Here is a 26,769-nt window from a genome sequence, read left to right on the forward strand (position 1 = left end):
AAGCTTGTTCTAGAGAAGGTTAGGATTCTTTCCAGGTCTCCCATTATTTTTGCCTTCCTAAAGGTAGTGGTGCATAACAGTCTCATGAATCTGCAGAAAGTTCTCTCTCTAAGAACTTCCCTTATATAGTTACTGGAGCTACAAAAGCAAGTGGCTTATACTGTATAGACTGTTCACTGGTCGGATACCTTGCCAGGTGTATGATTTTCTCTTCAATTGACACCTGCAATGTGAAAGTGTCTCTCTTTAGATCCCAAATTATCCCTAGGCTGCGTTGAATAGGTGCTTGATCTTCAGAGTCAAACACCTTCATAACTTCAACACTATTCAAAACGCTAGCAGAATACAGAAAACACTAGTATAATGCATTCCTTCTAAGGGAGCAAAAAAAACATATCAAAATGTGGATACAGGACACTCCCCATCTGATATCTGTAGACATCACTATTCAAGTGAACAAACACGTGGTAAAAGAACAATTCAGAAGCAGTACATGCACAGAAATTAAGCATAATCTTTATGAGACATAAGTAGCACAGTCTCTGTGATTGGTCTGACGAAAGTTCTAATAGTTCCACCTTCTAACACTTTAATAAGGTTCAAACTGATGTAGTTCAAGCTGATACTTGATGACAGTAATTGAGAACAGAGTGATTACTAGTGGGTAGCTCTCTGCATCAACTTCAGGATTTAGATCCCAACTTATCCCTAGGCTGCGTGAATAGGTGCTTGATCTTCTGAGTCAAGCGCCTTCACAACTTTGACACTATTTAGTAATGTCTCAGACTAGCATTGGCTAAAATGGCTTGAGCTCTTTTGAGTAGGTTTATAGCTACATCTTTTGAAGATAATGATTTGAGTCCATCGTTCACAAAAAAGTCACTTTTGATGAATTGCCTTTCATTCACAGTGTATTCCTTTTCTTCTTTCTGGATTGTTCTTCTGAGTCCACAGGTTGCTACTGCAGGCAAAGGACTATTACCAAAAACATGTACTTTTGTTCGGTACTTAATATAATTGTGCACATCATTATTGCAATACCACAGGAACCTAATGTAGCTTCTATTGTCTTCTCAAACAGCAAAGCAGTAAAACATCTGTTGGATGTCATCTGTTATTGCGATGTGTTCTTTCCTGAAGTGAATCAACACTCCTATGAGTGTGTTTGTAAAGTATGGTACAGTGAGGAGGACGTTGTTTAGTGATGTACTTTGAGTCACATACTACCCTTATCTGACCTAGCTTACCAACATTCTTCACCTTTTTCAACTGGAGGAGGTTGTTCTGCAATATTGTTATCTGGTTTCTTTTCCAGGCTACATCGAAACAAGGTAAATTCTTTCTAGGGCTTGTTACCTATTTTTGGGAAGATTACATCTAGGTAAACGAAAGGAGAGTGGATCTACACAACTATTTGATTTGTCTTTGAAGAGTTCTTTACCCATAATCCTTAGGAATTCTTTATCCTCTATTGACGGAGCAGGTTTGTTGTAATTTTTCATTGTCTGGAATACAGTTTCTCCAAGACAATGATCACCTTTGTCATTTGTAGGAAGCTCTTTGTTGATCTGTTTCATATGACTTTGGTGACCTCCTCTGCGGAGACTCTTTTTTACAATGAAGTGATTAGGACATGGTTGAAGAAGAGATGTACAACCATTTTCTAAGTCACTTGTGTTGAAAACAGTGACATTGTCCGGCCTGCAAACCTTGTCAACACAAACATTGGCCACTATTACCCATCCCAAGTCAAACTTCTGGGCTTAGGGTGCATTATGGGGCTACTATGCTGTTGGCAAACTTTGTGTACCCTCAGTATGTCCATACCGAGTAGAAGGATAGGCGGAGCATTATCTAACGGTGCAATCAGCAATAGCTTTCAAATGAGGGTGATGATGTGCTGCATTTGGCATAGGCATCTCACTCCTATTGTTTGGCAACTTGTACTCTATAAGTGTACAGAGTTTTAGTTTCCCATCCACTCTCCAATCGATGTTTTCACTTTTTTATACCTCCACAAGTACTGAGAGAGTATGGAGAGGGGTTCTTCTTTATGTTGTATAGGTCACAGAAGTCTGGTTTTGCTAATGATCTACTACTTTGGTCATCCAAAATGGCATGCATTTTTACGGTTTAGGTGCACAGTTACTTAGTATATTTTGAAACATGATTGTCTACCATCTCCTCCTCCACATACCTCTGTACAGGTAGCTGTAACTGAAGTTTCTGTGCTCTCTTCCTCCTTCTCCCAGCTGCGCTTTGTCACCGTTGTGAATGGTTTGGAATAATCAGACTTGAAGGTTTCAGGGTGTAAGGCAGTTACATGTTTCTCTCTGTCTCAATCTGCACATTTAATAATTGATTTCCAGTCTCTAGACAGGTGATTTGTAGAAGAACAGCATATGAAACAGATTGCAAAGTATATATTTTCGCTTCTTCAAAAAGATTTCACTCTGAAACCACAACACTTTTTAAGAGGGTAAGGCTTCTTGTGCAGAGGACATTGCCTACCTGGATCTTCTACTTTCTTACCCATCATTATTAGATAAGTTGGACGTGTATCTACCTGAGTCTTGTGTACTGAAATGGGCATTCTGGGGTTACTGTACCTTTAAGCAGTCTTTTCATGCATTGGTGCCAAAGGCCAAGCTTGTGTCATTCTTGGTTTTTGCTATGCTGCAAATTAACTTTGGAAAGAATGGAGGGAATGCAACTTGATTTTTTTCTTTATACCTTGGAGCCTTGGGAGACCCATCTTTCCTGTACACTATGTGGAAGCTTCTCAACAATGGAGTTCACCCCTTGAGCAGTATCTAAGTAGCCGAGTCCTGGTAAACATGGATCAGTTTTAGTTTACTCATATTCCAGTGAGAGTGGCATGACTGGTCGACAGTCTGAAGGTCAACATTCAGAAGGTCATCAGGTTCTGAAGATTGACAGTTAGAAGATCAACAAGGTCATTAGGTCGACCACCAATATGTAAACATGTGTTTCGGTTAACATGATTAAATGGTCAACACAAATAAAGTCATATCCCACATATAAAGGCCACATATAAATTTCAATGGCATCCCATGAAAATCCGCTACTATATCACCAAACATTATTCACAATTGTACCATGCAAATTAAACCCCGCTGCTTCCGAGGTTTCAACAGGACTTATCGCCCTGGAACTCACTATATACTGTATATCTTGGATCAGTTGGCTTAACGCAGTGAAAATTAATGCTCTTCTATATTTGTTTCGAACACTTCATGTTTGTGTCCCTGCGCATATTTTACAATCTTGCAGACTTTGTTTGGGAACTTCATTTGGGGTAGTAAGAGACCACAGCTGAGCCAACTGACTTTGTCCAAATCCACAGGTAGTGGCGGCTTAAGTCCTTTACTACTTCATAATTAATATTATGCCACCCAGTTGAGTCACATTATCTCATGGCATTCACTCCCAGGTATAAAGAAATGGGTTAACATTAAAATCACTTTATCCTCAGATATGGGACTTGTGTTGCTCCCTTGGTTGCTGCAAACCCACAGACCAGCCTCAGCTTAAGCCAACCCATGCCAGAGCGATCTGAAATGAATAGGAGCATGTGATCAGCAAAGAGGGCTACCCGTAAATAAACTAATCCAACCTTTATCCCTTTAAATAGAGAAGTTCTGCGAAGCGCAATAGTTAGAGGCTCTAAGGATGCTGCAAACAATAGTGGGGAGAGCGGGCATAAATGCCTTGTGTCCCGTTGAATATAAAAAGGCTAGGAGAGATACCCATTGCACAACATCTGTGTAGCCAGAGAGGAGTACACTGTTTTAAGCATTGAGATAAAGATGTCACAAAAGCCAAAACATTGTAATGTGTTATATTCAGTGGTATATTTAACAAGTTGGATGCAAGAACTGGAAGGTGTGTTTTCTTAGTGAACATGAAAAATAATCCTGCATCAGTTTTAGATACAGTATAAGCATATTATCCGATATACGGTTATGGAGAGCATGTAGCAGAGAGTCTTTTTACCCTGCTGGTGAATGCAGCCTGGTTGGATGGGGATCTGGAACACATGGACAGACAGTACTCCTAGCTACACGCTCTCCATAAACTTATATCTGGTAGGCAAACCAGGACCAGGTTTTTATCTCGTAACTGGACTTTTTTATGTTCACATAGTAACATTACTATGTGAACATTTTTTATGTTCACATAGTAAATTTGAATTTTGATATAAATTAATAAACACTTTTAAAGGGCACTGCACCAGTTCTCTTTTGTTCCACCATGTGCCAAGTTTATTAAGGAGAATCACTCTGGAGACCATTATGATTCCCTTAATAATATAAACCTTTATATGCCCGATTTTCTTGTTTATGAAGATAATTACCATTTGTATGATAAGAAGTGCAGACTGACTATACCTTAAGCTAGGTACACAGTGGGCTCAATTCAATTCAATGCAATGTGAATTGAATAGCTCCAGGAAGGAGCTCCAGGAGCTATTCAATTCAGCGTGCTGGTAAGCACAACTGAAGTGCCCTTAGCGCGGCGGAAACAGCATCGCGCCAGGCACTTAAGTCGGAGAATGACGGTTCTCGCGACTAAACACCAAGTTTAAGGCGCGAGAACAGGCATTCTCCGACATAACAGTGCACTGAATTGAATAGGGAGCTCCGTTCCGGCACTATTCTAGTCGCGTTGAATTGAATTAAGTGATAGATATATCACCTGTTCAAACGATATATAGTGCATCGCCGGGACTGTATAGCGGATATGTGGACAACATTGTTCACAGACATATCAGATCTGCTGTGCAGCACAGATGGCTGATATATCTGAAAGAGATATCGGCCATCTGCTGGTGTATGTGGGCGACCCGCCAATCGCCCTTACACATGCTGCGGGATCTGCTATTTAAATGCCCGCCCATTTGCGCTGCCAAGCCTGCCGCATCAGGCAGACGAATTAGTAAGTGTGTATACACTTGCCAATCGACCTAGTGTGTACCCAGCTTTAGGCGGAGTCTCACAAGATTACTATTTGCACTCTTTTCACCAGAGTGCCTTATATTGAATATTCAACTACAACTCCCAGGATGACCAAATGAGCTTGGATATCATTACCAAATTCAAGAGGTCTGTCTTGAGGTGTTAAAAGCATTAGATGTGTGGTTATACAAGAAAACCAAAAGCCCTCTAGCGCTTCCTGTAATGTCCGTGTGTTATAATAATAACATCAAGCAATGTAATGCTAAATGTAAATTAATTTATTTTGTATCATAAATATATACTGAATGAATAAAACAGGTAATACCGGTATAAATAAAAACATACAAACTCACAACATAAAACATAAAACGTACAGTGCAGTAGCTCTATAGGATCTGCTAACGAATACGAAGGGACAGACACGCTATTGAGCGTTTTAATCTGTCTCCTTATAAATAGGTATGGATCTAAGTGAATCCAAAAGGAGTGATGTGAGATGTCCTACTCCCAAAGTATAGTCCAGAAAAAATCAATCAATAGTCTGGATGGTCATGTAGACAGTCTCACCTAATCCAAAGTAAGTCCTGGTAGGGGATGGTATTAGAAGTCCAATCAGTAAGAGTAGTTTGCCAGCAAACTTGGGGTACCCCACGTGCTGCAGACGTCCAACGTGAGGTACCCCATGTTTGCATGATATTATTATAACACACGGACATTACAGGAAGCGCTAGAGGGCTTTTGGTTTTCTTGTATAGCTATTCTAGGGAAGGTGAGCCCCTATTTCCCCTCTTAAGCAGCATCATGTGCTTTGAGACATTTGCGCTACCTTCAGACCCCTTTCTTTTAATTAAATGTGTGGTGACATACACTGAACAAGCGCTGGGATGCTATTTCTGCTCCCAGCGCCGGGTAAGTAGAAGCGGCTGGTACCCAGTGAAGGGACTGCCTGGTCCCTTCCACCAGCGGTAAAGTGACGGCGGGCAGGACTTGGCTCTGGGTGCAGGCTTACTGTAGCCCGTCACCTGGTCGCCTTGATACAGTGGCGGGTGTGTGGATCTGGCCGCGAGCCAAACACGGCTCGCGGTCCAGAAGCCAATAGGAGGCAGACGAGACTAGCCAGCATCATAGCCCCGCCACTCGCGGCGTCCTGTATTAGACGCGGCTGAGCGGGACAGAGCAGTTCGGCGGCAGAGGGGGAGTAGACAAGACCTCCCGAAGAAGAGAGAAGCGTTTCCGGCAGCCACAGAAGAGGCCAGAAGACGCCATGAACAAAAGAGAAGGTGCCAGCTGAAAGAAGAAAAGAGGCGGCGCCGCTGGCCAGGACAGGCCAGCGGCAGAAGAATGAGGCTGAGGACCGGAGAGGACTGCAAGGGTGGAAAGTGAAAGAGCTAACGAAGCTCTCCCCCCCGCAGCCTCTTCCACCGTAGCAGGTAGGCTCTCTGTGAGGCCTACTATTAACCCCTCCCTAGACCACCAGGGTTGTCGGGCACTAGGCCCAGACTACATAAGGTACATTAGGCCAATATAAAGGTATCTGCGCCCCCAAAATAGGTCTGAGTGACCTGGTCGTTAGGCCCAGGTCACTAAAAGGCTAATAGGTGGGTCACCCAAAACATGTGCGGTAGTGTAAAAGGTTTTGGTTTGGGACGATGGTCTGACTCCTATATTTTTAAGCTGGCTACCAGATTTTAGAAATATTTGTTGAGCCCTGTTCTAGTATATATGTAGCAAAGTCACCACAAACTAGACATTCTAGTATATATGTAGCAAGGTCATCCCTCATCTTTTCTGACATATGTAGATTTTCTATCCCTTTGTGAAGTAGAACAATTAAGATAATTAACAATCCTTAAATTCCTCCTCTACGCACTCTTAAATACAATTAAAAAAAAATACTTTTTTTACCTAGAATGCTATTTTCGTTTAGAGCTCATAACTTCTATAATGAAAAAGTTCCCAATTAGTACTGAAAAGCAACAAAATCTGGTAAAAATAAAAGATCTGGCCAGCAGATGGAAGCAAATTACACTCATTGCAGTGTGTGAAGAGGCCCAAGGTCAGGGTACACAGCAAAAAGGCTGCAGAATCCACCTCAGTAACAGAATGAGAGAAGTCTATATTTTAAAACGAGTGTCTTGTGATGTGATCCATTAGGACCCTCACATGCTCACAGTGTGAAAGTGGCTATCCATAGTTGTTGCACATAGGGCCTGATTCCGAGATTTATGCAATGGCGTTATTCACAAATATTTAGCGATTGATAACAATTGCATTGTGATTACGCTCGCCAAGAGGATTCACTCACAAGTTCAGTGACAGGTAGTCAGCGTTAGGGTGAGGTAACAAGGATGGTCACAAAACGCAGATGCGTCTGACAGTTTAAACGCTGTTCCATGGGCGTGCATAAATTAGCCTTGTGATCTTCTTTGGAGTATGAGAGCTCTCAGCATGTCCGGATAGACACAATGTTTGAGATAAGTCAAACTTTACTTAGAGGCTACGGGGCTTCCTGATGTGCGTCGATGTTACCGATGTTTGCGCTGTTGTACGTCATTGGACAAATATGAGAAGACAGCAGTGGGCGTCTCTATGCTCAGGTAAGATTTGGAGGCATTAGCACGTATTTTAGCAATTGCGATCCGTGAGAGGTCTCAGTTGTGATTGCATTAGTGGAATTTTCAGAATCAGGCCCATATACTACATGAACATGGCAGTTATATATATATATATATATATATATATATATATATATATATATATATATATATATTAGGGATGTGCAGGCTCGGATAGGTTCGAGTTTGCACGTGGAGTTCGGATTTTTCCCTCCAAAAAAACGGAACTCAGAACGAGGCAAAACGTCATCTTACATGGACGAACATCATCATTCCTGGTCTTTTGTCCAGGAATGATGATGTTCGTCCATGTAAGATGACGTTTTGCCTCGTTCTGAGTTCCGTTTTTTTGGAGGGAAAAATCCGAACTCCACGTGCAAACTCGAACCTATCCGAGCCTGCACATCCCTAATATATATATATATATATATATATATATATATATATATATATATATATAGTAAGAATCTGCACTGGTCGGTCATTTCAGATGGGTTCCTTTACATGTCCAAATATTCTAACATCACATTTGTTCACGAGATGGATTCTTGACACTAGCTATGCCCCACCAGCCCTAACTATCGCCCGGCTGCTAGTCAGCGCCGAAAGCCATGCCCACCAGATCATACAAGCCTTGTATCCTTCACACACTCCAGTGCAGCTGTGTGTAAAACCTTTCTTGTAGGCAACAGAGGGAAATGTAACCGTCTGCCCCTTGTCCTATGGACGAGTCCTGTTCTGTACACCAGAAAGTGTCAAAACACCCTCTTTGCCAATAATATACAGTGTATATATATATATATATATATATATATATACACATATATATATATATATATATATATATATATCCAGAAGAGGTCCTGCACTCACATCTCCAATTTCTCAACATTGGGGTGAACTCCAAGATCAATGCATGATCATGATTATATCTTCCAGGTTTCCAAATATATGAAATATTGAATGAAAAAGCCGACCCAAATGGTAGATTTCTATTCTTAAAAATATGGATAGGTGATATATTTACTTTTGTATGTGTATATGCTCCCCCTGGACCCAATATATCTTGTTTTTCTGATATTTATTCTAATTTACAGGTTTGGGCAGAAGGAATTCTAATTTTAGGGGGAGAATTAATGTAACTAAAGAACCTGCTGTAGATTCTTTGGGTAACTCGGGAAGGAGCGGGACTCGACGTGGTGCACCATCCACTCTATCGCTACTTATAGACACATTTCAATTGGTAGACCCTTGGCGCTATTTACATCCCGTGTCCAGAGAATATACTTTCTTCTCCAATCCACATAACACGTTCTCTAGGTTGGATTACTGGTTGGTTTCTGAGACCTTGCTCCACAGAGTGCTGTACTCTTAGACAGCGGACATCCTAATATCTGATCATGCCCCAGTGTGGTTTTCTTTATGTTTGCAGTCCCCTACTGTCTTTTCTTATAATTGGTGCTTCCCAGATTATCTTTCCTCTTCAGAGGACTTTAAACAACCGTTAATAGGTCATTTTCAAAATTATATAGACGACAACCTAATTCATAGCTAAGTTATCAATCTTCTCTGGCAAGCCTCTAAACCGGTCATGAGGGGCCATATGATAGCCTATGTCTCATATAAAGACAATCTCTCAAGCAAAAGCTCCAATAAGCCAATGCTTCGGTAGCTGCAGCTTATGCTAAACTATTGCAGAATCCTTCTGATTCTCATTTCGAGATATATCGAGACGCTAAGGCTTTAGATGACCTACTGTGTCCGGAACAGGTCCAAACAAACCTCAATTTTCAAAAGAACAAATACTTTAGTTGGGGGTATCGACCTGGAAAGCTCTTGGCTACAATGGTAAAATATTACACGTCCTCTAAGCCTATTTCTTTAATTAACTTGACCCCTCTGCATCTATCAGGATGCCTGACAAAATTGCAGAAGCATTCTTGCAGTACTATGAAACATTATACCAGGCACCTATAGATGACTCTGACAAAGGGATGGAGTTCTTAAATCAGGCAGGATTAACTAAGCTCACATCATCGGATAGGGATAATCTTCTTCTACCGATAACGGAGCAAGAGATTACCTCAATTATCAAATCATTACCTACTGGTAAAACCCCAGACCCTGATGGGTTTCCAGCGGCATATTATAAAATACTCTCACCACAGGTAACTCCCCATCTTTCAGTTTTATATAACTCAATACTTAATGGGAACCTGGCACCACCTGCATTTAATACTACACGTATCATAGTTCTCCCGAAACCTAATAAAGATCCTGCCTTGGTCTCCTCATACCACCCAATTTCTCTGCTTAATCAAAATCTGAAATTGTTTTCCAAGATTATGGCCCAGCGTTTACAATTATTGCTCCCTAAATTATTACATCCGGCTCAAACAGGCTTTATCAAAGGACATCACTCTATCCACAATATCCGCACTGTGTTAGCGGCAATGTACCAGTCACATGCGGAGAAGGGAAAAATACATTTTCTGGTGAGTTTTGATGCCGACAAGGCATTCGATAGAGTGTCTTGGTCTCATTTAATACGCATATTTAATCACTAATGATTTGGCCCTCATTTTATTCATATATTTAAAATATCAAGGTCTGAAAGCCTTTTTGACAATAAATTCTTTAAACACCCGACCATTTTGTTTGACTCGAGGCACGAGACAGGGTTGCTTGCTTTGACCCCTACTTTTTGATTTAGCCTTAGATCCCCTATTACGCCATTTTGAAAAGGCAAAGGGATGGCGGGGCATTTTCTTGGCAAGGCATGAGATAAAATTGTCGATCTTTGCTGATGACCTCTTATTGTATTTTGCTAACCCCAAGGAAGCTATACCCCTCCTTCTGCAAATAATCCAAGTATTTCAGAGATAGCGGGCTTCAAATTAATTATGTTAAAACAGAGGCCTTGGCCTTTTTTGGGGAGGCTAAGGCAGGATGGGGAAACTCCTTTCCAATTAGGTAGGCAGATAGGTACTTCACTTACTTAGGAGTCAATATCCCTTCACACCCTTCTCAATTATATACCGTTAATTACACTCCACTGTTATAAACATACACTGATTTCAATAAATGGGCCCATCTCCCGCTGTCTTAAATAGGCAGATGCCACCTTTATAAAATGATTAGCTTCCCTAGGTGTCTTTATATTCTACAAATGTTGCTAATTATCCCAAATAAGAGTGTCAAAGAAAGATATATATTAAATACAAAAATAATACCTTATATCTCAAAATCTTATGCAATAACTGGCATAGTCTCACATAGATAATTATGTTAGCCAGTAACCTCCAAGGAGATGTAATTCATGTTTGCTGGCCCAGGTTGAATAGGTCTGCTCAAACAAGCATGGTGTCATAAAATTTAAACTTTCTATTCACCAACATTTCCCTGTGTTTGATGTACAAACAAGCATGTGATGCCTGAGGTCTCTTGGCACCAATACATATACCTGACCCTCACTGGACAATGGATGAACTGGTTTAATGACCTCCCCAGGTCTGCTGCACTGAGATTTGATCTTAATTATACATATCACCTACACACACCTGTGCATACGAGTGGCCAGTCCATTGTTTTGTAACAGACAGAAAAACCTGTTCAAACCACCTTCCTAACAACCTAATATATTTGATGTACATTAAATTCAAGAAATTCCCTATTTGATACATGTATACTTACAAACACATATTTACTCCTTGCTACGAAATATATATACTTGGTGAAAAACACTTTTAATCATTGTGGTATATTAATTTGAACAATTTCCCTTTTAATCCTTGTGTTATTCAAGTACATTTGATTTTGCAAGTGATATATCAACTAGCTGCAGTAACAATGCTCTCCCTTGTGGCCATGAGAGATTAGTCTAATTGACCACACATTAAATCTTCTAACTTCGATATATCCCAATGCATTTTGAGGCATTTCTTAAAAAAACTAACCTTTCCTTTATCTTACCATTTAGTAATTTCAGTATATATGTATATAGGAAGAATTAGACATTTATTTTACATGTCCAATGTATTATAAAAATCCCAGCTTCCGTGGCTCACACAATACATATAGTCCAGGGATGGAACCACATATTAATATCGTGTTTAGTATCATATTGTGCAGAATTGTGTTAGCAGCAATCCGATGGTTGCAAATAGATTGTCGCATATTGCGGCAAGCAGATATTGGCAATGTCAGATTTATGTTTAATAATAGCATATAACAATGGGAAATTTGAGCTAGTTTAGTTGGAGGGACCCCAGAGGAAAACTCCTGTAACAGCAACCTGAAACTTAGGCATCGCCAACTGTTTGAGCAAGCCAATGACCCCCAGTGAACTGGAGCAGTCCCGCCCTTGGACCAATGGAAAGAAACACAACTTGCCATTATACACACCCATAATCTAACTATATAAAATAAGGCTCCCTTGATCCAGAGGCCAGTAGCAGTATAATACCAGTCATCCGGTGACGACTGTACTCTCTGGATCCAGGGCGCGCATGCGAACGTATGTATACTGGTTTGTAACTCTGACTCTTTCTTGAACTGTATTGTACCACTGTATTACTTGTAATAATAATAATGTTATATATTCTTTCAATACAATAATTACTTTTGTGCGTTGGACCACAGAAACTGTGTGTGTGATCACTTGCTTTCACATAAGGTTATTATGCTGTGATATATATATTGTACTGTAATTCACAATGGATTTTGATATGAAGATTAGCAATTATTATGCATACTGTTAGTGTTACAGTATAGGAAGGTATTGCGTATGCATCATTCATTGCGTACATCGTGCATTCACATTTGCTTATCGCCATACGCAAGGTGCGTCCACGTAGCGTCAACAGCCGTAGAGAGATTTAAAGTAGGATTTCACAGTGAGACCTTAGACTACTTAATCAAGCCCTACAGAAATTCATATGGGCAGGAAAACACCCCAGAATTTCACTATTTAAGTTCCAAGAGCAGACACATTTGGATGGTGTAAACCTGCCATGCCTCAGACAATATGCCCTGGCAGCTAATTATTGAATAGCAATGGATTGAATTGGGGGTCATAACATTTATATTTTATACCATGCACTCTGTGGAGCAGGCTTTTACTCATCACCATAACTTGGTGTCTCTTTTACACACCCGCCCTCTTTGTCTACCTCCCGCAGCTAAAGAAAACATTTTAATAAATACAACTTGCATAGCATGGCGTACTATGAGATCACAATCCCACCTACCCAAATTGTCCTCCTTTTTTTTTTACTATTATGGGGTAACCCTTCTTTCCCACCTGGCAATTGAGCCCAATTCCAATGCTGGCATTCCAGTGGCCTTCGGTATCTTATCAGTTTTTACATGACCAAACACTCCAACCTCTCACTCGCTCTCAGCTGCAAGAGAAATTTCCCTCCATTTTTGTCCCTCTATTTCCTTATTTGCAGGCAATAAGCTAAGTTCAAACCATGTTGCGTGGTTTTTTAGCAGCAGACCTAAACTGGGGACTGGATGGTGCAGTGCGTCGCAAACCACATGGCCCTTTTTCTACCTCTTTTATATATTCTTGTGCTCGACCTCTTATTGATTTAGAGTCAAGTACTATAAGACTAGCGAAATGGAAAGAGGTCTTACCACAAATTCCCATAGAAACTATTGCTCATTCATGTCTTAAAATGAATAAACAATTGGGATCAGTCTCTTACGTAGAAATGCATCTAAAAATCTTACACAGGGCATACTACACCCCTAAATTGAAATACATTATTGGCGATGCACCTAACGCCAACTGTTATAAATGCTCAGCGCCTGATGCAGATATTATGCATCGCCTGTGGGATTGTCCAAGTGTACAGAATTTTCTGGAGCGAACTTAACTATATTAAAAAGTGGTTCTAAAAATTACTTTTGTGATCTCTAAAGTTTGGGCTTTCTAGAACATATATGCAAACACACATTCACTGGGACTGACAAAAGGAAATCGGCTACTTCTGACCAAACTAGCTGCGGCTGCAAAAAAACCCACTCTTACAATGGATTGATTCTAACCCACCTACTATTACATTACTACATCCTAGAATTAGATTTCTGTTTACAATGGACTGGACAGAGGCGTCCACCAATAAAGAAGACCTTACTGAATTTTTTTTTGGCACCTGGTTGCCTTATATTCATACTTTATCCCCATCACTTAAAGATTCTCTACGGAGATGCTCACAGCTTACTTCATGGTTTAATTTGGAATTACTTGATAATGGCCCTCCCTTTTGATCTACACTCTAACGGTAACCGGCCCACTAACTGTATATGTAACTATATATGTGATTGATTTTTGTGTGGGCAACTGCAATCTATATGTAGATGTATTTACTGCAAAACTATATGAATATCTTGTTAAATGATTTTCTTCTATTATGAGGAGGATAACTTTATATCTGCTTGTATTACAATATGCTGTTTTTCCTAACAATAAAATATTTTTCATAAAAACAAATACATCTGCGGATAAAGGTAAAAAATAGCAACAATGTCTAATAGGCTCCACACAATACTGATAAGAGAAATAAAACAAATAACAATGGAAAAATACATAATACATGAAGAATGAGAATTACAAAAAAATTTTTTAGAGATACAAAAAAATTATAATCACAGTCATTCCCTGTTTAACCATCCATATTTATTGCACTGTATGTTCTGAATCATCTGACTGACAGAGTGTTTGATTGGCTCCACATGTTGTAATACCAAGAAATTATCTGCTAAGTATTGTGACAAATAAATATTCAGTAATTGTATATGGTCAAAGATCCACGTGCATAACTAACCTGTAGGCCATTTAGGTCTAACAAAAAAACCACGCTATGCCCTACAACTAGAGAGAGCCCTGATCAGAGTGAATCATTGTTACTATGTATACGTATAATATATAAATCAATAGCAGAATCAATGTGCTATGCATATGATCTTAAAGATGGTTGCATAATGTATACAGGAGCAATGATTAGTCGTATCCGATCCAACAATACGATAGATCATGCCGTTGTTTGTAAGTTTGCATAGTGTTTACCCGCTATCGTGTGTACTGGGTTGAAGGGAAATTTGGACATCGTTCTGATGTGTACCCCGGCCTTAGTTATTTTATAAAATACTATTGTCAATTGCAAACATTTCATGTTCTTGAACAAAGTTTATGAGAACTTTTATAACCCTGCAGAAATATGTAATGCATTATATAATCCATATGCTTAATGTACAATGCAATCTTTAATTCTACTGAAAAAACATCTCGTGAGTCAGTTTGAACACCGGCTAGGCTGCTCATGGCAACGTGACGTGAATTATCAGTGTTCGAACGGGGCATGACAGAGGGTGCCCGAAGGATGGAACATTCCATTTCCTATGTTGTGTGGATATTCAACATTCCTCGATCTACAGGTCACCTGTACCGACAGCAGAGTGACCAACCACGGTTGCTTAATGATCATGACCAGCGGTGTCTGACCAGAATTGTCCGTGATAACAGACATGCGACACTTTCTCAAAACACATCCACATTCAATGCTGGAAGTACCAGACCCATATGCAGCAGTCAAATTCTTAGCTTTCGTTGGATATGGGAGCAAAAGATCCACCAGAGTGCCCCTGTTAACAAAAGACAATGGACAAAGCGCCTCACCTGGGTTTGAGACATCATTAATTGGACCATGGAGGACTGGCAACATGTGGAGTGGTCTGATGAGTCATGGTTCCAGTTGTTTCGAGCTGATGGTAGGATTCGGGGTGTGGCGTAGACTCCATGAGGCCATGCACCCCAGTTGTCAGCAAGGAACCGTGCTGGATGGTGGTGGTTCCATAATGGTATGGGGTGTGTTAACGTGGCATGGGTTGGGTCCATTGGTCCACCTGAACACATCATTGACCGTTAACCACTACATTGCACTACACTTCATGTACCCCCACAATGAAGGAATATTCCATTAGGATAATAAGCCGTGTAATTGGTCTCAAGTTGTCCAGAACTGGTTTGAGGTGCATTCTGGAGAGTTCCGACGAATGGTGTTACCACCACGTTGACATGCTGTCATCCGACATGAACCCAATCAAGCATTTATGGGACATGGTGAAGAGGTCCATTTGCACCCAAAATCCTGCACCTACAGATGTGTCCTCTTGTGCCTTTGCCGCTTGTGTGGCAAATCGTGACACGTATGGCACGAGTCGTGCGCTGCATTAGCACACCCGATCCATAGGATTCCATGGTGCGAACGCAGTCGCAGCATGGCGTGCCGTGGTGCACACGTATGTGCAGCAAGTGGCATGGCACGATGCGTGCGCACGTTTGCTGCACAAGTGGCAAACATACAAGAGGACACAAATATCAGGGAGCTGTGGGAAGCTATCCAGACAGCATGAGTCAACATATCTCCAGAGGTCTTCCGTACACTTGTCAAATTGCTACCAAGTCAAGTTGCTGCCCTTCACTAGGCTAGAGGGGTCCTACACGATACTAGGCATCTATCCCATGACTTTGGCACCTGTGTACTTGTTTTGTGTACCAGAAAATCAATACTAATATTTTATATGGGGTGAATGAACAGTTAAGGAAAACTTGTTGTTTAAGAGAATAGTGTATGTCAAAAATATGACATATAAACAATTTTGACACATATACCATCATCATTACTAGGTCTACTTTTAAAAGATATTTTTGTTTTAAAGATTGAAGTATTAGTTAGAATTTTACAACTGAAAAAGAGGAGAGGTGTAGAAATTACCAGTGATTCAACACACTAAGGCAACAAATGAACAGACAAGTCCAGTGACTGAACAATATTTACTTTAATAAAAACAAAATTAGACACTTATTATGTGACTGTGCCGCATATCAGTCATACTGTCCCGACATCAGTTGTAAGATGGCGGGGCTGGCTGAAACATTGTCAAACATTGAGTGTGATCAGATTTCAGATCGGATTTCTGCGCCTAAATGGCACATTAACAGCTGCAATTCATCGCCAATTTGTCGAGGTATATGGTGATCTCATCATGTTACAGAAAAAAGATTGGTGCACTAACTTTGATAACGGCAGGACAGACGTTCATGATGAGCAGCGATCTGGCCAATCAAGCACATCCACCACAGATGACAATTTGTGCTGCATTGAAGGTCTGATTTAGAAAGACAGACGCATTTCAGTTAGTTGCTGACGTACTGAACATCTCAGTGGGTACTGTGCACAAGATCGCTCATGAGCAACTGGGGTACAGGAAAAAATGTTCATGCTGGGTACCAAAGCAACTGACAGAAGTTTACAATACAGATAGGATGGGATTGTCTCTCGTGCACTTGACGCGGTACCATGAGGAGGGAGTGCAGTTCCTGCAGCGTATTGTTGCAGGAGATGAATTGTGGGTGCATCATGTGACACCGGAGACAAGCAAGCATCCATGATATGAAAAAACATGCATTGTCCCATGCTCTAAAACAAATTCAAAACAACTATCAGCAAAGAAGGTCACGGCGACCGTGTTTTGGGACCACAAATGGCTCCTCACCAAGGGAGATACTGTGAATCCTGTCCACTATTGTAACACATTGAGTCGGTTGCGGAGAGCAATTTGTCGAAAACAACCTGGGTTGCTGTGAACAGGCGTCATATTGCTGCACGATAACGCCAGGCCACACACGTGAGTTGTTAAGACACAACCAATGGGAGGTACTGGACCATCCTCCCTACAGCCGTGACCTGGCATCAAGTGATTTCCATCTCTTTGAACCATTTAAGAAGCACCTGGGTGTAAGGCAATTTTTGCAAACGATGGGGAATTCAGCAAGCCGTCAGGTCATGGCTACAGACGCTTTATATGATTTCTTCTATGTCGGGATAGATGCCTTGGTGTACCGTTGTAATAAATGCTTAGACAGTATTGGAATTATATGTAAAAATAATCTGTACCAAGGCCATACTATTGATTATACATATATGTACAAGTTGAATCAATTTATGCAATGAGAGGTCTTGCTACCTTATTTATTGAACCACTGTCGTATATGAGCAATATCACTGTACTATAATGTTAGCAAACAATTAGAAAACATTTAAATCAAGTTTTAGCTATATGTATGAACATTTTAGTTTAATACAATTAAACCTCAAGGACATATAAATGACTAAAAACAAACCTATTTGCATTATTTTAGTAGATACTCGCTCTGATACTCTCTAGTATTCTCTTCAAAACTGCAAGCCAGTATGATTTCCCCCTTAGTTTCTGTGAAGTTATGTGAAATCATGGAAAATATACAAAATGTGGACAACTTGTTTGCAGTAGACAAAATAAAAAAGTACATCTTAAGTATAAAAATAAATAAAAATGACTTGTCTTGTTTATGAAATGTACCTCATATTCCTTTTGTGCCTCCATCAAAAGTGCACCAGGAGCCATTGACGCAATTTTAAAAATCTCTTCCGTTGCCTCTAAAAAAAAAATATAGAAAAATATTAATTTATTATTTTCACATTTTATTTCCTTTTTGGATCAACCTTCATACATTGTTGTCAGAGCTTTAACCAAGTAACATGGGTACAATGCAGAAAATCCTGCCAGACTTTAGGGGGTCGCCCAGACAATTGAACTGTGTATACCCTCGACTGCTGCGCATGATGGATCGTCCGTCCGATGCAATATTTTGTAAGTTAACAGTTGGCTGCACTGGGCAGTGTATGCACTGCCACGGCCGACCGACAGACATTTCCTTTGTTCCTTCACAGGGAAGGCATGGGGAAATGTCTCGTCCCCAGGGAAGGACCGCAGATATCGGGGTTCATATACTGTGAAATATCTCACAGTGAATTCTCATGATATCTGCTGGATGTCAGGCTGCCAGATAAGGTGACTGTCGGTCTGACAGGCATTTTATCTGCCAGTGTATGCCCAGCAATAGGGAGAGATTAATCACAGCTTGGAGAGAGAGAAAATGGGAGATGTATCAAACCTTGGAAACAGATAAAGTACCAACCAACCAGCTTCTGTCATTTTCGAACACAGCCTGCAAAATTACAGTTAAAAGCTGATTGGTAAGTACTTTCTCCACTTAATCTCTCTCCAAGGTTTGATACATCTCCATCAAAATATCAACAAATCAGTTTCTGTCATTTTTCAAACACAACCTGTATTGCAGGGGTTCCCAACCACAGTCCTCAAGGCACACTAACAGTCTAGGTTTTAAGGATAGCCATACTTAAGCACAGGTGACTTAATTAGTACCTCAGTTATTTTGATTTAACCATCTGTGCTCCAGCATGGATATCACTAAAACCAGGACTGTTAGTGTGCCTTGAGGACTGAGGTTGGGAATCACTGCTGCATTGTTTCAGAAACGATTACCCACTAATTATTGCAAAAGCAGGCCACAACGCTCCTAGTAACATTAAATAACAAATAGACTGACCCATATATACACATTACTAAAGACCACCCTGAATATATTAAATAGCAAAATATTACTTTACAACCCTTAGTGTAATCTGCAAATATGGATACATTACTATATACCATGTACTTAATGAAAACATTAAAATGAACAGTCTAAATGGAATCAGTATGATTAACCGCCGGACGCATGGAAGGCGGTTCGAATCCTGACAGCAGCAGTGAAAATCCTGATCGTCCTAAGGTAAGTATTTGCTAACCTATTCTACCCCCTAACCCTCCCTTAGGGGTGCCTAACCCCAATCATCCCTCTAAGTGCCTAAACCTAACCCCCCCCTTCCCCGCCGCCTAAACCTAAGTCCCCCGGGGGTGCCTAACCCTAACCGCCCCTTCCCCTAGCCCAACCCTAACTTCCCGGGGGGGTGCCTAACCCTAAGTCCCCCCCGGGAGCCCTAAACCTCCCCCCCCCGCGGCTATCCGCGCTGGCCGTCCTTTCAATCGGGATGCCGGGCGTCGGGCTCCCGGCGTATGTCTAATGACAGGCGTTGGGATTTCGACGCCTGTCATTAGACACTTGCCGGGATTAGACAGTCGGGAAGTCGGCCGTCAAGATTACGTCCGTCGGCTTCCCGACTGCCACCCGTCTAAATAATGTCCCATTAATAACTAACCTTTGAATTCTGTCCTGCAACTAGTTCTTTACACATGTACATACTTTTTTCCATAGACCTAGTAATCAAATCCAGTGGCATCACTAGGGGGGTGAGGACTGCACCGGGTGGAAAATGCCAGCTCCTCCTCGTCGAGCGCTGCACTGTGATAATATTGTACAGCGCCCGGACACTGATGAGAAGCCGGCAGAGTCTCTGAAGGCAGCCAGGCATCTCCAGGATTGCTGGACACACCTCCGGAGTGATGAAACAAGGACAAATATAAAGTTACAAATTTTTAAGCAACGAACTGTCCTATAAACTGGACACAATACTAAGAAATATATAACAATTATAACTGCAGTAAAATGTAAAAAAAAAAAAAAGTGTGTGTGGACAGCCCTATATTTAATGCGAAGCATCTGTCTGCAGGGCACACAATGATCAAGTTTAGATTCGTATCACCTAGACTTGCACCACTTAGACCAGACCTAGATAACGCTTTTCTGACATCTAGTCTAGATGCGCCAGGTCCCATGCAACTCTGCTAGCATCGGGCGTCTTTTTTTTTTTTGTCAAAATGTGTAAGTGTTGCATAGCAAATTAATCAGCAGTGTGCTGGTGCGTCCTAATCGCATTGCGACTTTCACGCATTTTTTTAAAAAAAAAAAGATGCAAAGGCGGCGCCCACCCTAGCAGAGCCTCACGGAACTGGACTCACCAAGTGGGGCTTTTTGGCGCAACTGCAACGAAAATGTGTAAGGACACATCTGTATAAAGGTATCTCTCATAGTTAATACTGCCATTAACTAAAGCTAACCATTTGTAAAGATCATGGGAGTCCTCCCCAAGCCAATTTGTGTCCAGTCTCATCAATTTAAATTTTGTTTTTATATATTATAACATTAAAAGATTCTTCTAAGTAAAAACCAAAAAGACATATTATAGGGACAATAGGGGCAGGGCAGATACAGTGGTATGAACACATTTCCAAAGGAGATCCCAGAAGGAGTCCTCGAGCAGCCTGCCTTGTCTACATGCAGAGTCCGCCATAAGTCCCATGTTTAATAAACTAAGTGGTGTAGAATATATTCTGTGGAGTACAAAAAAGTGTATCTGTTGGTAATGTATGCATACTGTATTTTTAAGGGAATGTCTAAGTCGACCCTGAAAATCTGCTGGGAGAATAGAAATATAACTTTCCCAGGACTCAAAAAAGGTAGTCTCCAACCAGTCCATTTGAAAAAATTAAGAATAGTGGAAGACTTACCTTGATAACTCCTTTTCTTCAAGGTCTATAGGGTCCACAGGGATACCATGGGGATAATGTGGTTGGAGAGATCAAGGCACCAAACAGTTAAAGCTTTCAGCTCCCAGGATGCCTTGGGTCTTCCTCCATATATACCCTGCCCCTAGCCACAGGCCTTCAGTTTTGTTAACAAGCCTCAAAGCAGGAGAAGAAAAGAGGAGAAGGCAGAGCAATCGTACACCAGACACACTCTTACACAAGATGAGGGAATCTGTGACCGAGACAAAAAATTACCCATGTAACCAGGTGCGTTAGTGTAGGTGCCCTGTGGATCTCGAAGAAAAGGTAAGTCTACCATAACTCTAATTTTCTTCTTCAGGGTCCATAGGGATCCACAAGGATACCATGGGGATGTCCTAAAGCAGTTCCCCTAGGGTGAGGAAGGCTCCTGAGCAAAAAGGAGAACTTGTCGCACAAAGGAAGCTTCCTGAGGTGCAAAAGTATCAAAGGCATAGAACCTAAGAAAAGTGTGGACAGAAGACCACGTGGCTGCCTTACACAACTGTTCAGCAGAGGCATCACAACTAAACGCCCACGATGGCCCTAAAGAAAGAATAGAATGTGCTGTCACCGTGCTTGAGACAGGGAGATCAGCCTGGGTGAACACCTGAGAGATAGTCATGTGTAACCATCTCACCAGAGTCTGCTTGTTAGCTGGCCATCCTCGTTTGTTAGAAAATCAGATGCTCTTTTTGTATTATATGGTTTTCACAGAGTTTATGCACTCCACATAGATATGGAGAGCAGGAACTACATCCAGGGAGGCTTCACCTACAGAAAGATCTGGAGCCTGAAAAGCTGGAACTACAATTTCTTCATTTACATGAAAATGGGACACTACCTTAGGAAGGTAACCCTCCCTTGTATGAAGAAAAGCTTTATCCTGTTGAAAAATCAAAAATGGGGAGCAACAAGAGAGCGCTGCCAAATCAGAAACTCTGTGTGGAATGAGGAGAAAAAGCGTCTTCACTATCAACCATTTCAAATCCACAGAGTCCAGGGGTTCAAATGGGGGAGCTTGTAGCCCCTTAATAACCAAAGACAAATCCCACGGTGCTACCGGCGAAACAAAAGGACTCGCAATTTTCCCTGAAAAAAAATTCTAACATCTGGTAATGAGGCAATCTTCCTCTGGAATCATACTGACAGTGCAGAAACTTTCAAGTGGAGACCACGGTCTAAACCCACCTGGAGAAAAGCCAGTACTCTGGAAATCCTAAACACCTTAGGATCATACTTTCTGTGGGAACACCACTGACCAAGAGAATGCAAAACCCTGTAAGAGATGCGGGCAGAGGCAGGCTTTCGTGCCCTAAGCATCGTCTGAATTATACAACTGGAAAAACCTTTGGCTCTTAAGATGGAAGATTCAAGAGCAACAACGTCAAAGCCAGACTAGGTAAATCCAGATGCCGGCAGGGACGCTGCCATAGAGGAAGAGGATACGGACTATCTATGGATAGATTCTGTATGTCGTGAACCAAAAAAATCCGGTCAAGCCACTAATATTACTGTTCCACCTTCCTGCTTGAATTTCCTGAGAACTCATGGAAGGAGGGAAATCAGAGGAAAGAGATACGCCAGCATGAAGTCCCATCTTACTGCTAGTGCGTCCACAAAAGCTGCTGATGGGTGTCTGGACCTGGAACCGTACCTGGGGACCCCATTTGTTCACCAGGAGCTGAAACACTCCCGGATGGAGACCCCACTCTCTGGCGTGTATGTCCTGATGACTTAGGAAGTCTGCTTCCAAATTAAGTACTCCTGGTATGAATATTGCAGAGATGGCCGGAAGATGACATTCTGTCCAAATCAAAAAATTTGTCACTTCTTTCATGGCTGAATAACTTCTCAATCATCAGGGAGGCACGAGGTAGGCCACTGTAGTCACATTGTCGGACTGGATCTGGACTGGCCTGCTCTGAAGCAGGTCCTGTGCCACGACAAGTGCTTTATATACTGCTCGCAGTTCCAGAATATTTATTGGCAGATGACTTTCCAGATTTCTCCATCTTCCTTGAAAGGTGTGATGACCTGTTCACTGCCCCCCATCTATGAAGACTGGCGTGTGTGGTGAGAAGCACCCAATTTGGAATCCACAAAAAAGGGTGCCCTTTGTTCAGATGATACTTTCTCAGCCACCACAGGAGGGAGTTGATGAACCTCTGGAGTGAGAAGGATCCTCTGGGACCTTATTAGATGATACTGTCCATTCCACCTGGAGAGAATCAATCTTTGTAGAGGCCTGGAATGGAACTGAGCATACCCCACCATGTCGAAGGTGGATACCATTGATCTCAGGACCTGAATTGCTAACAGAATGGATATCCTTCGTTTGCGTATTCGCAATGATAGGGCCACAATCTTGTCCTCTGGCAGAAACACAGTTTGTGCCCGAGAATTCAGAAGAGCTCCCACATGTACCATCTGCTGTGTTGGAAAAAGCGATGATTTCTTCCAGATCCAGACATGCTTTTGTAGGCAGGCTATGGTCAGTTAAAGATGGTTTTGTAAAACAACCGGAATCTGCACCAAGGTCGTCCAGCTATGGCAGTATTCTGACTCCCTGAAGGCTGAGATAGGCCGTCATGACTGCCATTATTTTGGCAAATTCCCGGGGAGACGTAGATAGGCTAAAGGGTAGTGCCTGAAATTGGTAATGTTGCTGAAGGACAACAAACCGTAAAAATTGTTGGTGAAATGGCATAGTAGGAACATGCAGATACGCATCCTGAATGTCTAGGAAAACCATATAATCCCCAGGCTCCATTGCCAAAGTAATTGACCGGAGAGTTTCAATACGAAACTTGGGTACATGGATAAACCAGTTGAGGCTTTTAGATTTAGAATAGGACGATGAGCCACATTTGGTTTCTGAACCAAGAATAGTTTAGAATAACCCCTTCCTTGTTGCAACACAGGAACCGGGATTATTACCCCGCCTGCAGCAGGGAGTGAATGGCCTCCTGAAGGGCCAAGGCCTTGACCGCATCTGATGGAGGATCTGTGCAAAAAAACTTCTGCGGAGGATGCCTCCTGAAAGTGAGGGCATACCCCCAAGAGACCACATCTCGGACCCAGGCATCTGTTGATGTTTGACGCCAGTAATCCGCAAACTGAAGAAGTCGGCCTCCCAACCTTGAATCCCCCAGGAGGAGGCCACCATCAGCCGAGGGTTTGTCGTCCGGTTTAGAAGATTGGCGTCTTTCTGGCCCAGATCTCTTCGTTTGTCGCCTTGTTGTCTTGTGAAAACTAGACAGCTTAGAGGAAGACTGTTCCGTTGCTCGTCCCTAAGGATGAAAGGGCTGAAAAGAAACCTGCCTAGACTTTATTGTAGCCCCAGATGGCAAACCTGCTGACTTTGAAGCCGCCAGAGTAGCTATTATCTTATCTAACTCTGCTCCAAAAAGTACCTTTCTACAGAAAGGTAAGACTTCCAGCACCTTCTTTCCAGCATCTACTGCAGCTCCTCCCAGATAGGAAGCCGCTTCCCGTATGTGGGAGATATACATCATCTGTTCTCGGGTAGCATCTGGTAGAGTCTTCCAATGCCCCCATCCATTCAACAGCTTTGGCTACCCAGGTTCCAGCCATAGCTGGACGAGTAACAGCTCCAGATGATGAAAATATCACCTTAAGACATGCTTCAAATTTTCTATCTGTACAATACTTCAGAGAAGATGCTGACGGAATAGGCAATGTAGCATTTCTCATTAAATGTGTCATATGAGCATCCGCAGTAGGAGGTACCTCCCACTTAGTACATACAGAAGCTGGTAAAGGATACGATATTATTCTTTTATTCACATAAAACAGTGTGTCTTTGTTACCCCATGCCTCATCCATAAGCTCAGTAAACTGTTCAGATATAAGAAACTCCATTGTGGCCACCTTCCCGGAGGTGATTAAACACTGAAGCCTTCTTACTATGAGCTGGTTCATCATCCTGAATATCTAGGATTAATTTAACCGCCCTCTCCAAAGAAGGAACATCCACTGTGGATGGATGGTCCTCCTCCCCCGAGCTAGACCCTGGAGAGGAACACTGCGCATCATCTGATTTCTCTGATGATGCGCCTGAATCAATATGTAGGGCAAACTGATAAAATGATAACTTGCGCTTAGACGCATTAGTAACTACCGGTCTGCTTTCAACATTAGATGGTGCCATATGACTAGAATGGCCATAAACAGCCTTCCAGGAAGGATGCATAGGAGGTGCAAACATGGCATGCTGTGGACACCCCATCCAAGGAGGCAGTGTGGAATCAGCCATACGATCCACAAACTGCTTCACTACCTGGGACAAAGAGGATATCCAAGATGGCTCTTGTCCAGGGACAGGTAAACTGGACTGGTGAGGTGGCTCTTTATAACAGACAACCCACAAACCATCCTTTACGTCCTGAGTGGACAAACAGGCCATACATGATTTACATGAAACCAGCACATGGAGCTCCCCCTCCTGTTTCCCAGTATCTTTTGACATGTTCAAACTAAAGGCAATACATGCAATGTTATGTGACATCCTTCACAAATACTTAATGAAACCACCAACCCATGGGGATGGAGAGAAAAAACTGTGATCATTATAATTGACCTACAGAAATAAAAGACAATGTCAAAACAGCAGCTAGCAAACTGTCACATACAATGCATATGTAATATAATTACAACTGACTCTAAATCAAGTACACAAAAACACCAGGAACAGAAAGATATAGAGCACTATATACTTTAACCAAGGGAGAGGTACACAGGGAGACACCCAAACCCTCCTGAGACCAACAGCTACAGCAGCTCACTGATAGCGGAGGGAAGGCGGAGCAACCCGGATGCGCGAAAACCTTTGATGGTTGTGTGTCTGAGTCGGGGGAGGATCTGCCAGGGGAGCGCCTACTTCCCCTAGGCTGCATCAACCAAGCCGGGTACTCTGACCTCATGGCAGCAGAACCGTCTGCTGCCGATCTCTGGCGTCACACGATAAGGCCCTGGTGGTCTAGTGAGGACGTGGATGCTCCAGGACCCTAACTGCAGTGGCTTCCGATGCGTCTCTGGCGCCGGAAGCAAGGACTTCCGCTGGCAATTCCCCGTAAGCGAGGAATCACCTTACCTGACATCTCCGTGCGTCTGGTTGCAAATCCGGATCCCAGCATCGCTGCTAGCAAGCTCAGCCGAGACCCGCCGGAATCACCAGCCCCGTTACTGGTGTTGCGGCCCGGCGAAGGTAGATGGGAGTCGCCTTAATTCAGACGCTTACTACTGCCAACCCAAAAACATGGAAATAAAGGAAAACATTAAATAAAACCTTAGACTGCCTGAGCAGTCCCGTTACAAAGGCGCGTCTTAATCATACCGCACCAAATGAACAACTGAAGGCCTGTGGCTAGGGACGGGGTATATATGGAGGCGGGCCCAAGGCATCCTGGGAGCTGAAGCTTTAACTGATTGGTGCCTGGATCTCTCCAACCACATTATCCCTATGGATCCCTATGGACCCTGAAGAAGAAATATGCTGTATCTTCCCTTTAAACAAATTTAAAGAAGGAGGGAGAGGAAGTATCCATACTTGCAAAATAGAATTGCGGGCTGCTGGTCAAAAATTTAAAGCAAGTTGCCTTGATACACCTGACCTAATGTGGTCACGCCATACGGTGATTAGAATGAATTACCATTGAAGCTTCCCAGTTCAGGGAGTCTGGCATATCAGGGTCCTAACCCTGGTTACAAAGTAAGCTGTTAATTGCAGACCTCAACCGCCTGATTCAAAAGGG

General features: G+C 42.1%; 1 protein-coding gene across 2 annotated transcripts in view; it reads right to left on the bottom strand.

Annotated features, from left to right (window-relative positions):
- The window catches only part of VPS16 (VPS16 core subunit of CORVET and HOPS complexes), a 192,969-nt gene that overhangs the window by 64,853 nt on the left and 101,347 nt on the right, over positions 1–26,769 (bottom strand). For both annotated transcript variants that reach the window (XM_088451038.1, XM_088451037.1), the window contains exon 11: positions 18,005–18,081. In XM_088451038.1, the coding sequence (XP_088307164.1) occupies positions 18,005–18,081 (77 nt within the window). The remainder of the gene's footprint in view (positions 1–18,004; positions 18,082–26,769) is intronic.

Source organism: Taudactylus pleione, unplaced genomic scaffold (assembly GCF_031769625.1).
Source record: "Taudactylus pleione unplaced genomic scaffold, aTauple2 ptg000536l, whole genome shotgun sequence".
Taxonomy (NCBI): domain Eukaryota; kingdom Metazoa; phylum Chordata; class Amphibia; order Anura; family Myobatrachidae; genus Taudactylus; species Taudactylus pleione.